The sequence below is a fragment of the Macaca fascicularis genome, chromosome 16, assembly GCF_037993035.2.
Source record: "Macaca fascicularis isolate 582-1 chromosome 16, T2T-MFA8v1.1".
Taxonomy (NCBI): Eukaryota; Metazoa; Chordata; class Mammalia; order Primates; family Cercopithecidae; genus Macaca; species Macaca fascicularis.
This window is the reverse complement of record NC_088390.1, coordinates 80,911,667-80,930,905: the sequence shown is the minus strand read 5'-3', so window position 1 is coordinate 80,930,905 and position 19,239 is coordinate 80,911,667. Positions and strand designations below refer to the sequence as shown.

At 52.3% G+C, this 19,239-nt stretch overlaps 1 protein-coding gene across 3 annotated transcripts; it reads left to right on the top strand.

Annotated features, from left to right (window-relative positions):
• Positions 1-8,842: 8,842 nt before the first annotated feature.
• On the top strand, positions 8,843-19,037 carry CD300H (CD300H molecule). Of its 3 annotated transcripts, none has more exons than XR_010581997.1 (4): positions 8,843-9,024; positions 12,199-12,945; positions 13,031-14,015; positions 15,712-15,797. XR_010581997.1 is itself a non-coding variant. In XM_005584858.5 (4 exons), the coding sequence occupies exons 1-4, from the start codon at positions 8,964-8,966 to the stop codon at positions 15,821-15,823; spliced, it is 594 nt and encodes a 197-aa protein (XP_005584915.3). In that variant the 5' UTR covers positions 8,843-8,963; the 3' UTR covers positions 15,824-19,037. The 3 variants fall into 3 exon arrangements, 1 of the variants encoding a protein (XP_005584915.3); XR_010581998.1 differs by having other exon boundaries at positions 12,199-13,324; positions 13,387-14,015; XM_005584858.5 differs by having other exon boundaries at positions 12,199-12,555; positions 13,952-14,015; positions 15,712-19,037.
• Positions 19,038-19,239: the final 202 nt, after the last annotated feature.

Genomic DNA, 19,239 nt, shown 5'->3' with positions numbered 1-19,239 from the left:
CACCACATTACGAGGTAGGGCTTCAACATATGAATTTTGGGGGAGCTCATCAATCCATAGCAGACACCCAGAAGCAGGCTTTGTTGTGTTGTTAACTTCCCCTGAAGATACTTCCTGCTGTTCTGCAAATAGATATTGAATGAAATAAGACTTAGAGGGAGGCCTCTTCCACTTGCCATCTCTCCACCCATCTCACCCCTGCCTGAGTGTTGCAATCCCTACCTTGCATCATGAAAGTCAGAGGTGGGACCCCACTGAAGACCTGGGTTCAACTCCTGACCTCCCCACTTCCCATCACGACAGTTTAGTTTGTCTTTCCAGCTCCAGGCATCTTATTTAAAAGTGACCTGGCAGGGGTGTTGGGATGGGTGCGCAGGATTTAAATATACAGACTGCATGGTATGTAGAAGATCAAAAGAGGAAGGTTTCTCAGAGGGATGCCACCACCTTCAAATGCCTCTGCTCAACTCCTGGTACTCAGCAGGGTGAGTATTTTTATTCCTGTTTCGCAGATGAGGAGGCTGATGCTAAGAGACTTTTGCTGATTTGCCTGAAGTCATATAACTAGTGAATAGCAGACCCTAAATTCTGAGCCAGGGCTCCCAGCTCATGGCCAGAACCTTCCTCACTGTGCTACATGGCCCACATCATCAGAGTCAGGTAGAGACCCTCTCTGAGCCAGGCTCCCTATAGTGCCCCAGCCCCCATGTTGGGAAGACCCTCCCCACACCCTGCTCCCTAGAGAGCCCTGTATTTGTAACAAGATCCCAAAGAGGCATCCCATGCCCAGAGCTGGTCGGGAGGCTGCCTTCTTGGTGATGTCTTCCTTGAGTGCCAGTGGGGAGGGAGGAAAGCGGGCAGTGGGGTCCACCACCCTTGGGCATTTGCCCATTCTCACCATGATGCACAGGATACTGAGAACCACTCCCCAAATGGATAGAGGTGAGAGAAGAGAGGCCCAATGCTTTCATACATTCCCGATCCCCTTTCCTGGAAAATATGGAAGGATCAGAGCTCTCACCCTCCAATTCAGCTCACAAGGCTGGGGCCGAGCTCCATCTGCATCTCTGGGTGCCCAGATCGGTCCTGCCTTTGTGCCTTACCTGAAAATGGATGCCGTGCAACAGGACAATGACAACACAGGGACATGAGATTAAATACAGAAATAAGCATTGCAGGCAACAAGGACCCCAGAGGGAGGGGTCTGGAAGGCCTGGAGCAGTCAGGGATGCCTTCCAGGAGAGATGTGGCCTGAGCTCATCCTGGGAGAATGAGAAGGGAGGATGACGGTCTTCGAGGAAGCAGAAAGACAAGCACAGCCTTGAAAGGCAGGGATAACAGGGATAAGTGTGTGGGCTGCTCACACTGTCCTACACATCACATGCCCAGAGTTTGCCCTAAGAATGCACCCCTGCCAGATGAGATCTGAATTTTCTGGAAGCCCCAAGAGCTGTCCCCCCAGGGCAGCGATGGTGGGCGTCTCAGTGTGGTGCAGTGCCAGGCAGGGCCCCAGGCTCCCCGCCCTTCGGTGCCGCACGGCCAGTGTTCATTATTCTCGGTCCTCCCCTAGCTCTGCCCTCCTGGAGAGGAGAGCATTTTCCAGGACAGGTTTCAGAGACAGAAGGACAAGGGCCTCCTAGGGAGGGGACAGTGGCTCCAGACATGGAAAAAGCCTGGGAGTCCCAGATGTGGGCCATCTCTTCAAGGAATTTGTCATCTCCTGGGGGACTCCAGGGCCCAGAGCACAGCTGCTTCAAAGGCGGGTTCCCTGTGGCATTGCCATGTCCTTTGCATTTGGCAAAGTGTCTGGTCCTAGCTAAAAAAAATGGAACACACACCGGCTGTGGCTGCTGCAAGAGGAGACATCTATATCACTCCCAGCTCCTGCTTCCTCTCCACACACATGCACACACCACCCCACACACCACACACACACACCACATGTACACACACACCCACACACCCACACACCCACACATGCACACACCACCCCACACACCACACACACACCACATGTACACACACACCCACACACCCACACACCCACACATGCACACACCACCCCACACACCACACACACACACCACATGTACACACACACCCACACACCCACACACCCACACATGCACACACCACCCCACACACCACACACACATACATGTACACACACACACCCACACACCCCCACACCCACACATGCACACACCACCCCACACACCACACACACCACATGTACACACACACACCCCACACACCCCCACACCCACACATGCACACACCACCCCACACACCACACACACACACCACATGTACACACACACACCCCACACACCCCCACACCCACACATGCACACACCACCCCACACACCACACACACACACCACATGTACACACACACACCCCACACACCCCCACACCCACACATGCACACACCACCCCACACACCACACACACACACCACATGTACACACACACACCCCACACACCCCCACACCCACACATGCACACACCACCCCACACACCACACACACACACCACATGTACACACACACACCCCACACACCCCCACACCCACACATGCACACACCACCCCACACACCACACACACACACCACATGTACACACACACACCCCACACACCCCCACACCCACACATGCACACACCACCCCACACACCACACACACACACCACATGTACACACACACACCCCACACACCCCCACACCCACACATGCACACACCACCCCACACACCACACACACACACCACATGTACACACACATAACCACACACCCCCACACCCACACATGCACACACCACCCCACACACCACACACACACACCACATGTACACACACACACCCCACACACCCCCACACACCCACACATGCACACACCACCCCACACACCACACACACACACCACATGTACACACACATACCCACACACCTCCACACACCCACACATGCACACACCACCCCACACACCACACACACACACCACATGTACACACACACACCCCACACACCCTCACACCCACACATGCACACACCACCCCACACACCACACACACACACCACATGTACACACACACACCCCACACACCCTCACACCCACACATGCACACACCACCCCACACACCACACACACACACCACATGTACACACACACACCCACACACCCCCACACACCCACACATGCACACACCACCCCACACACCCCACACACACACCACATGTACACACACACACCCCACACACCCTCACACCCACACATGCACACACCACCCCACACACCACACACACACCCCACATGTACACACACACACCCCACACACCCTCACACCCACACATGCACACACCACCCCACACACCACACACACACACCACATGTACACACACACACCACATGTACACACACACCCCACACACCCCCACACACCCACACATGCACACACCACCCCACACACCCCACACACACACCACATGTACACACACACACCCACACACCCACACACCCACACATGCACACACCACCCCACACACCACACACACCACATGTACACACACACACCCCACACACCCCCACACCCACACATGCACACACCACCCCACACACCAAACACACACACCACATGTACACACACACACCCCACACACCCCCACACCCACACATGCACACACCACACACACACACCACATGTACACACACATACCCACACACCCACACATGCACACACCACCCCACACACCACACACACACACCACATGTACACACACACACCCCACACACCCTCACACCCACACATGCACACACCACCCCACACACCACACACACACACCACATGTACACACACACACCCCACACACCCTCACACCCACACATGCACACACCACCCCACACACCACACACACACACCACATGTACACACACACACCCACACACCCCCACACACCCACACATGCACACACCACCCCACACACCCCACACACACACCACATGTACACACACACACCCCACACACCCTCACACCCACACATGCACACACCACCCCACACACCACACACACACACCACATGTACACACACACACCCCACACACCCTCACACCCACACATGCACACACCACCCCACACACCACACACACACACCACATGTACACACACACACCACATGTACACACACACCCCACACACCCCCACACACCCACACATGCACACACCACCCCACACACCCCACACACACACCACATGTACACACACACACCCACACACCCACACACCCACACATGCACACACCACCCCACACACCACACACACCACATGTACACACACACACCCCACACACCCCCACACCCACACATGCACACACCACCCCACACACCACACACACACACCACATGTACACACACACACCCCACACACCCCCACACCCACACATGCACACACCACACACACACACCACATGTACACACACATACCCACACACCCACACATGCACACACCACCCCACACACCACACACACACACCACATGTACACACACATACCCACACACCCCCACACACCCACACATGCACACACCACCCCACACACCACACACACACACCACATGTACACACACATACCCACACACCCACACACCCACACATGCACACACCACCCCACACACCACACACACACACCACATGTACACACACACCCACACACCCCCACACACCCACACATGCACACACCACCCCACACACCCCACACACACACCACATGTACACACACACACCCCACACACCCTCACACCCACACATGCACACACCACCCCACACACCACACACACACACCACATGTACACACACACACCCCACACACCCTCACACCCACACATGCACACACCACCCCACACACCACACACACACACCACATGTACACACACACACCACATGTACACACACACCCCACACACCCCCACACACCCACACATGCACACACCACCCCACACACCCCACACACACACCACATGTACACACACACACCCACACACCCACACACCCACACATGCACACACCACCCCACACACCACACACACCACATGTACACACACACACCCCACACACCCCCACACCCACACATGCACACACCACCCCACACACCACACACACACACCACATGTACACACACACACCCCACACACCCCCACACCCACACATGCACACACCACACACACACACCACATGTACACACACATACCCACACACCCACACATGCACACACCACCCCACACACCACACACACACACCACATGTACACACACATACCCACACACCCCCACACACCCACACATGCACACACCACCCCACACACCACACACACACACCACATGTACACACACATACCCACACACCCACACACCCACACATGCACACACCACCCCACACACCACACACACACACCACATGTACACACACACCCACACATCCCCACACCCACACATGCACACACCACCCCACACACCACACACACACACCACATGTACACACACACACCCACACACCCCCACACACCCACACATGCACACACCACCCCACACACCACACACACACACCACATGTACACACACACACCCCACACACCCTCACACCCACACATGCACACACCACCCCACACACCACACACACACACCACATGTACACACACACCCACACACCCACACACCCACACATGCAAACACCACCCCACACACCACACACACACACCACATGTACACACTCACACCCCACACACCCTCACACCCACACATGCACACACCACCCCACACACCACACACACACACCACATGTACACACACATACCCACACCCCCCCACACCCACACATGCACACACCACCCCACACACCACACACACACATGTACACACACACACCCACACACCCCCACACACCCACACATGCACACACCACCCCACACACCAAACACACACACCACATGTACACACACACACCCCACACACCCCCACACCCACACATGCACACACCACCCCACACACCACACACACACACCACATGTACACACACACACCCACACATCCCCACACACCCACACATGCACACACCACCCCACACACCACACACACACACCACATGTACACACACACACCCCACACACCCTCACACCCACACATGCACACACCACCCCACACACCACACACACACACCACATGTACACACACATACCCACACACCCCCACACCCACACATGCACACACCACCCCACACACCACACACACACACCACATGTACACACACATACCCACACACCCCTACACCCACACATGCACACACCACCCCACACACCACACACACACACCACATGTACACACACACACCCCACACACCCCCACAACCACACATTCACACACATACACAAACTACACACACCACCCCACACACCACATACATACACAATGCACAGACACACACACACCACACCACACACAGCACACCCCTACACATGCACACATAGACACACACTACACACACCACCCCACACACCACACACATACATCACGCATGGACACACACACACCACACACACTCCCATCCCCACACATGCACACACATACACTACACACACCACCTCACACACCACACACATACACCATGCATGGACACACACCCCACACACCCCACACCCACACATGCACACACATACACACACTACACACACAATGCATGAACACACACACACACCACAGACACGACACCCCCACATGTGCACACATATACACACGCTACACACATCACCTCACACACCACACACATACACCACTCATGGACACACACACACCACACACACTCCCACCCCCACACATGCACACATATACATACACTACACACACCACCCCACACACCATACACACCACATGTACACACATACACATTACACACATCTCACACACACCATGCACTCTACACACATCCTACCCCACATACCGTACATATGCACCACATGTACACACATCTCACACCACACACATGCACATACACACACTACACACACACCACCTGTGCACACACACCACACATGCAAACATACACACTACACGCACCCCACCCCACACATCACACACATACACCACATGTACACACATACACACTACACACATCCCACACACACCAGTCACACACACACACACCACTCACATCACACACACACTACACACACACCACCCCCCCACACATGCACACCCATACACTACACACACGACCCCAAACACCACACACATATACACACACTACACACATCTCACACACACCACTCACACCTCACACACCACACACACCACTCACACACTACTCACACCACACACACCACACACACCACTCACACCACACACACCACTCACACCACACACACCACACACACCACTCACACCACACACACCACACACACTACACACACCACTCACACCACTTACACACACACACACCACTCACACCACACACACCACTCACACACACACACCACTCACACCACACACAACACACACACCATCCCCCCACACATGCACACACATACACTACACACCTGACCCCAAACACCACACACATATACACACACTATACACATCTCACACACACCACACACACCACACACCACACATACACACACTACACACACACCATCCCACACACCATGCACATACATCACATGTACCTACATACACACATAGCACACATACTACACACACTACACACACCACACACACTACACACATATCCCACATACCACACACATATACACACACGTGCACACACACAGAAATATGAGGACTCCGAATGCAGAAAAAAAATGAACAAGCAGGAAATACATTTACTGAAACACCAAAGTAAGAGGAGACGTTTGATAACAGAATGCCAGGGTTTTAGAGTTTCCTAGTTCCAGGAATCTAAGTCCCCGGATGAGGCATTCTGAGGCTGTGCTTGCATTTATAAATCCTCCACAGCCATTCTGTGTATATCGGGCACACTTCTGGCCAGGTTCCCGGAGTTAGCTCTTGATATATTGGAACTGTTATATGTGGTCATCTTGGGCGACAAAAAGAGCCACGCAGGTCAAAAGCAAGGCTTATAGATGGTCCACCAAGCTCTGCGTGGTGCCAGGTCTGTGGAAACGGTCAGGCATTTGACCAAGACAAGGACCTCTGGGGTCTGCTGAGGTCAGAGCAAGACCAAGGGGTTAAGAGGTCAGAGGCTCTGAGGTTGCACCCAGCCTATCTGTACCACCAAGGATCAGAGATAGACCAGCGGGCATTGTGGGTGTGCCCCTATCCCGTGCAGTCTCACAGGCCCCGCTCTTAGAAGGGTCCCACGTTTAATGCTTGGTTGTCACCATCTTGAAATTCTTAATAATTTTGGAACCCTACTTTTCATTTTACACTAGGCTCTGCAAATAGCTGGTCTCATCCGGTGAATGCTGAACCATACCCTGGGGCGGCTCATGCTGGCCACAGAAAACTGGCCATTCACAGAGGGGAAGACCTGCCCAGAAAATCCAGATGGCAGCTGGCCCAGTCTCACTGGTCCTGGGCCATGCTGTGATTTGGAGAAGGGCAGGCCTGTCAGCTGTGGGTAGTGGGAGGGACGCGTTGTCTTTACTGGGAACAGAAAGGGGAACAGCAAATGCAAACATATTTTATTAAGAAGAACTTCGTCCAAGTTCTCGAAACTGTTTCACCTAACCACATAGCGCCCCGTGGCCCCAGCTTCCTCCATCCTGGCACCAGCTCTGAGAACCAAACCCAGAAGAGGCCGGAGAAGGAAACAAAGAGGCCGGAGAAGGAAAGGAGAAGTGTCCAGAGCAGCAGAAGAGGGGACAGAAGAGTGGACAGACGAGGGGACAGACGAGCTGACCTTCTGCGACTGGGCTCCAGCCTCAGACCCTGCTGCCACGAGGGACGTCCATGCTGGTGAGATGACCCAGAGGGCTGGGGCTGCCCTGCTGCCGTCAGCTCTGCTCCTTCTCTGTGTCCCAGGTGAGCAGGGCAGGTCCTGGGTGCAGGGGGGTCTGCTCTGGCGGGTCAGGGTGAGGCGGGCATGAGAAAAGGCTGGCAAGGGGCAAGAGGAAGAAATGATATCAAGAAAGAGGGAGTGGGGTGTGCATAGAAGCTTCTCAAATCTTCTCATCGGGATAGGGTGGGGATTAAACGGTAAACTGCTTCCCACACAGTAAGCCCTAAGTAGATTTGGCAACTTTAATCATTATTACCGTCATTATTAAGATCAGGAATGCCTCCACGATCCATCAAAAAGAAGGGGAAATAGGGGGCAGAAAACCAGTACTTACTAGTCTAATCACTGTAATACATGTCTTGTTTCCCATTACCTAATTTAATTCTCATTGCAGTCCTGATGAAAACAGGAGACTGAGGCTCGCTTATAGAGGTGCAAATAATTTAGATTAAACAGTTTATAAAAGGCACAGTCAAGGTCCAAACCTACATACTTTTATTTCCAAGATCATTGTTCCTTCTATAATTCAATGTCAGTTCCTGCTGCGCCTCCTTGTAAAGCTTCACTTACCTATCTGGAGGCACTGCTGCATCCCTGTGTGGGAACCCTGGGTGTCCCCACAGGTCTGGGCTGGCCCCAGGGCTGCTACATAATGGGCCCCCAGAAGGGTGAGACAGCTGGGAACTTGTGGTCAGCCCTGGTCCAAGAATTTCCGTAAATGATGGTGGAGGGAGAAAGTGAGTTTCTTTGCAGGGCTGGGTAGGCGAGGAGTTTGCTGGGTGGCAGCGGGGTCGGGGTGGAGGTGGAGGGGGCTGCCCATGTTGGCTCAGGGTCAGGGTCTGGACTGAATATCCAAGGGGAGGGAGACTCTGTGGTGGGATTCAGTGTGTGCCCCACAGTGTTTTTCCTCCCAGATCTGTGGAATCAGTCCCAAATCATCAAGAGAGAAATTTAAGGACCTGAAAGAGCAGGCTAACAGCGCCCCCAGAGCCTGAGCTGAGAGCAGCAGCAATAGCAGGAGAGGACAGGGGGTGCCCACCCCTTCCTTGCCCCCAAGCCTGTGCCTAGGAGGCAGTTAGCTCCCTGGGAAAGGCTCCTGGACCTCAACACTGTGGACATTTGGGGCTGCATTATTCTGTGTGTTGGGGGCTGTCCTGTGCATTGTAGGATGTTTAGCAGCATCCCTGGCCTCTACCCACCAGATGCCAGCAGCAATTCCCCACTCTAAGTTGGGACAACCAAAAATATCTGTAGTCATTGCCAAATGTTCCCGCCGCCCTCCAACCCAGGTGAGAATCACTGCTTCAGAGAGGCAGACAGCGTTCTAATGCAGAATAGGTCAGTGGGCCACCTGAGCCTGCTTTCTGGGAAATACGGTGAGAAAACGTGAGACAAGAAAATGAAGATGCAAAAGATACAGTTTTTCTGCTTTTTTTCCTTCCTTCCTTCCTTCCCTCCCTCCCTCCCTCCTTCCTTCCTTCCTTCCTTCCTTCCTTCCTTCCTTCCTTCCTTCCTTCCTTCCTTCCTTCCTTCTTTCTTTCTTTCCTTCTTTCCTTCTTTCTTTCTTCTTTTTGACAATCTCATTCTGTCGCCCAGGCTGGAGTGCAGTGGTGCGATCTTGGCTCACTGCAACCTCCACCTCCTGGGTTCAAGTGATTCTCCTGCCTCAGCCTCCTGAGTAGCTGGATTACAGGCGCCCACCACCACATCCAGCTAATTTGTTTGTCTTTTCAGTAGAGACAGGGTTTCATTGTGTTGGTCAGGCTGGTCTCAAACCCCTGACCTCAGGTGATCCACCCGCCTCGGCCTCCCAAAGTGCTGTGATTATAGATGTGAGTCACCACTCCGGCCAGATTTTTCTTTTAATTCACAATAAAACATAGCAAAGCCTCGCTATCACTGGATGGCAATATATTACCTAGATGGATGGGTGGGTAGATGAAAGATGGATGGATGGATGGATAGATAGATGATAGGCAGACAGATTACATCCACAATTCCTTTTCAGGAGCTTGGTATTTTGCCAAAACCATTTCTCAATAGCGTTTTGCCCTTTGTTAACCACCTCCCTGTTAAGAGCAGATGAGGCAGCAGCTGTTTAGGACTGGTGAGGCCCCTGAGGCAGGAAGCAGAGAGTTTATGGGGCTGGGTCCTAATCATTTGGACCCAGAGCCTGCAGAGTGGGTGGACAAATGAAAGAGGGGACTGGAAGAGGGGGAGTAATGTCAAAATATTGGAGGGGGCAGAGGATCTGGAGAAGAGGCCCAGGACATGCCAAGGCGGGTGGGTGCTGCAGAGAAGTGGGGATGGGAAGGAAGCTCTGACGGGTGTCAGCGTGGAGCTGAGCTCTACAGATGTCAGGCAATGGCTAGTGTCGCCACAGGATTCTGTCCCGGGGGAAAAATCCAGGCGTAAATGTCCTTGAATCACAAGAACAACCCCTTTCTACATGGTTCCTTGATATCCCCACGGGCAGCCCCCATATTCTTTGTGATCCAGACCTGGAAACAGGAGGTCTAATCTATATGGGCAGGGACTGCAAGTATGAGGCCCACAGATGATTTGGGAAGGAGACAGAGCCAGAAGCCCCAGGTTTCCTCTTTGCCCTCCGTACTGGGCTGCTTCTGGTTTTTCCTGGTTCTCAATATTATTTCCTTTCCTATTTCATCCATCCATCCATCCATCCGTCTGTCTGTCCATCCATCCATCCATCCATCCATCCATCCATCCATCCATCCATCCGTGCGTCCGTCCGTCCATCCATCCGTCCATCCATCCATCCATTCATCTCTCCATCCATCCACCCATCCATCCATCCATCTCTCCAACCATCCATTTATTCAGAGTGTACTTAGTGGCTTCATTCAATCTTTGGTGTTCAATGAAGACAGGTGTTTCTTCTCAGGACTGACACTTCTGGGGGACCCAGAACCTGCCTGAGGCCATCGAGGTTAAGCCTCTCCCCTCTCTAAGATGGCTGAGCCCACCCAGGCTGGGCATGGCCTCTGGAGTCTCAGCATCCCACACCGGGCATCTCCTTGGGTGTCCCCCTGCAAATAGCCCATAGCTCCCTGGTTCCTGACTGCTCCCTCCTCCAGCCTCAGGCAACACTGGGTGTGCAAAGGACCTAACACTCAAGGTTCCACTGGTCCAGGCTCTTCCAGGTGAAGATGGGGAAACGGACTTGTGTTTTCCAGGCTGTCTGACTGTGAGTGGCCCCAGCACTGTGATGGGCACCGTGGGGGAGTCCCTGAGCGTTCAGTGTCAGTATGAAGAGAAATACAAGACATTTAACAAATACTGGTGCAGACAACCATGCTTGCCAATTTGGCATGAAATGGTGGAGACCAGAGGGTCCGAGGGAATGGTGAGGAGTGACCGAGTGGTCATCACAGACCATCCTGGGGACCTCACCTTCACCGTGACATTGGAGAACCTCACGGCAGACGATGCAGGAAAATACCGATGTGGGATTGCAACAATACTGCAGGAAGATGGCCTGTCTGGCTTCCTGCCTGATCCCTTCTTCCAGGTTCAAGTGCTGGTCTCCTCGGGTAAGAGCCTCTTTTCTCAGGCGTCTGAGGCCATCTCTGCAGAGCAGCCACGGAAATTTTGGCTCAGGAGAGAAGAACTGGGCCTCGTGTGGGGGCCTAGTGTGGTGCATCAGAGCAGGACAGAGTGTGTTGTGTGAATGTGTGTGGGAAATACGTGTGTGAGTGAGTGAGAGAGTGTGTGTTTAAGTGTGTGAATGTGAGTGGTGTGCAAACATGTAAGAGTGAGTGCAGGTGTGAAGGTATGTGTGTGAGCAGGTGTGTGAGCGTGTGTGCAAGACCAGGTGTGTGTGAGTGTGTGTGAGAGTGTGTGAGAGCAGGTGTGTGTGAGTGAGTGAGAGCAGGTGTGTGTGCAAGAGCAGGTGTGTGAGAGCAGGTGTGTGTGTGTGACAGGTGTGTGTGTGTGAGAGAGTGTGTGCAAGACCAGGTGTGTGTGTGCAAGAGCAGGTGTGTGAGAGCAGGTGTGTGTGTGTGACAGGTGTGTGTGTGTGTGAGAGTGTGTGCAAGACCAGGTGTGTGTGTGCAAGAGCAGGTGTGTGAGTGAGTGTGCGAGAGTGTGTGCGAGAGCAGGTGTGTGTGAGTGAGTGTGTGTGAGAGCAGATGTGTGTGTGCAAGAGCAGGTGTGTGAGTGTGTGAGAGTGTGTGAGAGCAGGTGTATGTGAGAGTGTGTGTGAGTGTGTGCAGGAGTAGGTGTGTGTGAGTGTGTGAGAGCAGGTGTGTGTGAGAGTGTGAGAGCAGGTGTGTGTGTGAGTGAGAGTGTGTGTGACAGCAGGTGTGTGTGAATGTGTGTGAGAGCAGATCTTTGTGAGTGCGTGAGAGTGTGTGAGAGAGGAGGTGTGTGTGAGTGAGTGTGTGAGAGAGCAGGTGTGTGTGAGTGTGTGCGAGAGCAGGTGTATGAGTAAGTGTGTGAGAGTGTGTGAGAGCAGCTCTCACGCAATGAGAGCACATTGCGTGAGTGCACATGTGAGAGTGTGTGTGCAGGTGTGAGAATGTGTGTGTGAGAGACAGTGTGCACTGGAGGGTAGTGGCGGTGTGTGGATACACTGGCAAGGATGGGGGGTTTTGGAACCTAAGCCTAACTGACCTTCAGCACGTCGATTTTCAACAAGATGGGGGACGCCAACATGGGAGAAGTTGGTCATCCTCTGGTCTGAGTTTATAAAATGCCCACCTGGCCCCAGAGCGGGGCAAGGCATCCACTGGGACGGGGTTGGAGGGGGATGCTCTGTGACTCTAGCCGGGCTTCGGTCTGCCTATGGGGAGATGATGGTCCTAGAACATCTGTCCAGCTGCCTCCTTGAGCGTCCTATGCTTTATGAAGTCAGAACCATGCAGGCGGCAGGTACTCAGCTGGGAAGAGTCAGGCATAGGACACTGAGCCTCTGTTCTTTATCTTCAGCCTCCAGTACTGAGAACTCTGTGAAGACACCTGGATCTCCCACCAGGCCCAGCCAATGCGAAGGGTAAAATGCACGTGTCCCATTGTCTTTTGCCATGTGTGTAGCTTCTTTCGTAGGGTGGGGCTTCCTAGACACAGGTTTCCTTGATTATTCACCCACTCAACAGGTATTTATTTGTTATGTGCCAGAAACTGGTGGAGATTCTGGAGATGCAGCAGTGAATGAAGGGGCAAGATTGTGCTCTTGAGGAAATTGCAAATAGGTAGATTCAGACAGTGGCCAGATAGATAAATAGATAGATAGATAGGCAGACAGACAGATGGACGGACGGACAGATAGGTAGACAGACAGACAGGCAGACAGATAGATAGGCAGATGATAGAGATAGAGATATGATATGACAGATGATAGAGATGGCTGACTGGCTGGCTGAATAGACAGATGGAGATGATCGCTGGTAGAGAGAGGTATGTAATAGAGACAGATAGATAGATGATAGATCAAGGAAATATGTCAACTAATGATAATAACTATGGAGGAAAATAAAGCAGATGTAAAGAGATAGGGTGCCAGGGTGTGTGGGAAGCTGGTGGGGCATGATTTGGGCTATCAAGGAAATACAAGATGTTCCACAGAAACGAAGAACAAAGGGACTGTCTTAGTTTGGGTTTCCTCCAAATCAGGTCCTGAGACAGGGACTTAGGAGCAATTTGTTTATTGAGAGGTAATCTCAGGAAGTACATTGAGAGAGCAGAAAATGAGACCAGGAAAGGGAAAGGGAAATGAAATGCACTGTAATGAAGGGGTTAACACTGTAGTAACTGGACACACTGGAGCTTAGTCCCTCTGGGCACCCTATGAGAGATTGTGTAGAAAGTTCCTCAGAACTGGAGACAGAATATTCCAGGCAGAAGGCACTCCTGGGGGCATGAATTCTGTGGCCCATCTGGCCTGCTCTGCACAGGAAAATGTGTGCACTCCTGTAGATAACCTCAGGCAGAGAAGGGGAGCCTGAACTGGGAAATCTTTGGTGGGGCCAAGACTGCCTGCAGCTGCCAGGAGCTCAAGTGGGCAAAGGGGATGTGGGGCAGGGCGCCAACAGGGTTTGTTACAGGGGCTCGTCTTAGAGAGGATCGGGGAGGGCGTCAGACAAGTCCTACAGGTGGAGGGCTGGGAAGGTGGAGAGATGGCACAACGGCCCGTTTTGGGGAGAAAATGCAGCATTTGAGAAGTTGGAATGGGGGCAGTGTAGTGGGACCCAAGGGATGGGAGGATTGGCCATGGGCTGAGCTCGGAGAGGTCACTCCTTGGGGTTGAGATGGTTAAGCAGTTTAAGCGAAAGAGCTTTTCTTGTGATCATATTTAATTTGAGTGAAGGTGGTTGTAAAGCAATATTTCATCCTTGAGGTTGTTCCCAGCAAGAGCAGAGATCCTGCAGGCGTCAGTGGCTGAGGGATCTGTTCTGGAAGTTGTTTCTGGGAGCCAGTTCCTGCCTGGGTTCCCATATCTCTCTTCTGCTCTATCCCTCACCTTCCGGCATCTGTTGGGTCCTAACACTCAAGGTTAATTCTGAGCTGAATGAAGGTCAGGAGCCTGTGACCCTCAGCATGGAGCTGCCTGACCCTGGTACCCACCAGGCTTGATGCTGACATTGGGTTTGAGGGCATAGGACCAGACGTCGAGGGAAGGAGTGGTGAGGCAGAGCCTGGGACTCCCCAGAGGAGGCAGCTTACTACTGGTCACTCTCTCCGTCTCACAGGTCCCTGCCCAGCTGCGCCTACTTCCTGCTTCTCCCACTCCTGAAGGTGCCTCTGCTCCTGAGCATACTCGGTGCTATCCTCTGGGTGAACAGGCCTTGGAGGACTCCTTAGACAGAGTCCATGAACAGGAGAACTTGCCACACCCCATGCCCACTGGAACCCTGTCCAGAGACACAGCCCTTCTGACTGCAAAAAGGACTTCTGACCCTGACCCTATCGCTGGATACTCTTTAAAAGTTAAAAAAATGTAGGCCAGGTGCGGTGGCTTACACCTGTAATCCCGGCACTTTGGGAGGACACTTAACATGAGATCGACGTGATCTCTTAACAAATTTTAAGTGTACAATACAGCGTTGTTGACTACAGGGATGGTAGTCAAGGGGCCAGGAACCAGGGCCCAAGGTGCAACCTGGGTGTGGAGACCTGTGGGGAGTTCTGAGCAGAGCAAGTTTCATCCCTAAAGACAAGTGCCCAGGTCAGGGGGTGGAACCAGGCAGGAGAAAGGAGGACACATTGGATCCTGGTCCATGGCTTCTGCTGTGTTGAGAAGCAGCACACACACTGCACGTTGAACTTCTTAGTTTTGGGAGAGAAAGAGACACCCAGTGTCCCTACTGAACATGTTCACCTAGACTGGAACTTGGTTTGGTGACAATCTTCAATGCTTCTTATTTGTGAACAAGGGAAGCAGTCTTTGAAGCACTAACTATAATCAGTGCCAGGAAAGGTCTGAGGGAAGGCAGCTGTGGGGATAAGAAACAAGGAGAAAGGGGTACAGGGGCAGGAAGTGGGTGGAGTGGCTGGGTCTATCGTGCAGGGTGGGGAAGCTCCCTAGGGTCGTTTGGCCCTGGCTTAGCATCTCCTAACATGATGGGCTTAGGATCACTTTCCCCTGGAAAAGGCAGGAAGGTAGGACCAGGTACTACTTCATGTCTCTCTTGGATGTGCCACAGTTTCCCAACCTTGCCATGCACAAACTTGGTCTATTGACTTTCCCCCACATCTTTGTCTCTGTCCCACAAATCTGTTATTTTTCCACGCTTTCTTTCCATGATAGTTGCTGCAACCCAAGTCCTTTAATCTCTTATTCCTCTCTCCTTTATCTCTCGTCAATCCTTATATAAATCTCTCCAATATTCCCATTCCCTCGCTTTCCCTGATGCCACCATAGTCCTCTATCCTCTCAATACTACGGTGACTTCCCACTTTCTTCCCAATCCCTCTTGCCACCTTTTCTCTTTCTTCTACATAATGCAACAAGAGAGCACCTTGACACGGTTCTGCAATAGTCATGTCACCTCTTGTTCCATGTTCTTCAAATGAAACCCACTGTATTAGTCTGTTCTCATGCTGCTAATAAAGACATACGTGAGGCTGAGCGTGGTGGCTCACGTCTGTAATCCCAGTACTTTGGGAGGCTGAGGCAGGCGGATCACCTGAGATCAGGAGTTCGAGACCAGCCTGGCCAACGTGGTGAAACCGCCTCTACTAAAAGTACAAAAATCAGCCAGACGTGGTGGCAGGTGCCTGTAATCCCAGCTACTCAGGAGGCTGAGGCAGGAGAATTACTTAAACCTGGGGGTTGCAGCGAGCTGAGATCGTGCTACTACACACCAGCCTGGGTGACAAGAGCAAGACTCCATCCCCACTCCACCAAAAAAAGACATAACTGAGACTGCGTAATTTATAAAGGAAAGAAGTGTAATTGACCACAGTTCTACGTGACTGGGGAGGCCTCACAATCATGGTGGAAGGCAAAGGAGGAGCAAAGGAGGAGCAAAGTCATGTCTTACATGGTGGCAAGCAAGAGAGAGAGAGCATGTGCAGGGCGGGGTACCTCCCCTTTGTAAAACCATCAGATCTCGTGAGACTTATTCACTATCATGAGAACAACATAAGACCTGCCCCCATGACTTATTTACCTCCCACCAGGTCCCTCCCACGACACGTGGGAACTATGAGAGCTATAATTTGAGATTGGAGGGAGGACACAGCCAAATCATAGCACCCACTCTCATTGGTTGGCCTACTTGATCTGAGGGGACCCAGCCACTGGTTGGTTCTTCCATTTCATCTTGTTGCCCTGTCCCCATGTGGTCTTTATGTTCTAGCCACAGTGTGCATCCCTCCCCAGGGCCTTAGCACCTGCTGTTCCTCCCCTTGAATCCCTTCCCCCAGATCTTCTTACCTCTGGTTCTTTCTTATCCTTTTGGTTTCACCTCTGACGTTGCCTCCTCTGAAAGGCCTCTGTGATCATCCTTCGAGGGATCACCCCGATTGTCTTGATTATGGGCCCTTGTTTATTTCCTCCACAGTTTGCCAAATGCTGTTAATGTGTTTCCTTTGGGTGGTTTCTATCCATCTCCCTTTACATCACAGCAGCATTTGGGCCAGCTTCGTTCACCACGAATGCCCCAGCGTCCAGCTACAGAGTATGGTGACGTAATGGTTGGCATAAAAAAAAATACTTGCTGAGTGAGTAAACGAATAAGGATTGGATGTGGCTGCAGAGGTTGGCCCTGGGCAAATGTGGCCCAACTATATTAGATATCTGTTGATGCATAACAAATTCCCCCATGACTTCACGGCCAAAAACAGCAAATGTTCATTATCTCATGGTTTTGAGAGTCATGAATCTGGGAGTTGCTTAGGTGGGTGGTGCTGGCTCAAGATCTGTCTTTCATTAAGTTCTAGTCAAGATGTTGGCCGGGGCTGCAGTCATCTGAAGACTGGACTGCGGCTGGAGGATCTGCTTCCAACGTCATGCATTCACGTGGCTGGTGGTGGGAGGCCTCAGCTCCTTGCTCAAAAGAGCTGCTTGTGTGTCTTCTAGACACAGCCACCAGCTTTCCCCAGAGAAAGTGATCCAAGAGAGAGCAAGGCACAGCACCTTTGGCTTATCCTTAGTGAGGACAGAGAGAGACCCTCTCATATTGCTTTATATTGTTTTATACTCAGTACCTGTTTTAAGAAAAAAACAAGACAGGCAGCCCGGTACCCAAAACCAGACCTTGGCCTGTCTGACCTAAACCCGGTAGTTAAAAATCAACCCATAACGTAGAAACCGATATTATTCATAGATTCCAGGCATTGTATAAAAGAACGTAGTAAAACTCCCAGCCCTGTTTTGTTTCTCTCTGACCACCGGTGCATGCAGCCCCTGTCACGTACCCACTGCTTGCTCAAATCAATCACAACGCTTTCATGTGAAATCTTTAGTGTTGTGAGCCCTTAAAAGGGACAGAAATTGTGCACTCTGGGAGCCCGGATTTTAAGGCAGTAGCTTGCCGATGCTCCCAGCTGAATAAAGCCCTTCCTTCTACAACTCGGTGTCTGAGAGGTTTTGTCTGCAGCTCCTCCTGCTGCATTAGAAGTCATAGCCCATGGCCCATATCTATGGATCACAGAAGCCCGCCCAATACCATACGGAAGGAGACTCGACAAGGGCGTGGGTGTCTGATCTGGGTGGCTGTTAGGCAAGGATAGTCATTTCCTCAAATTTTGCTGAACTGTACATCTATGATTTG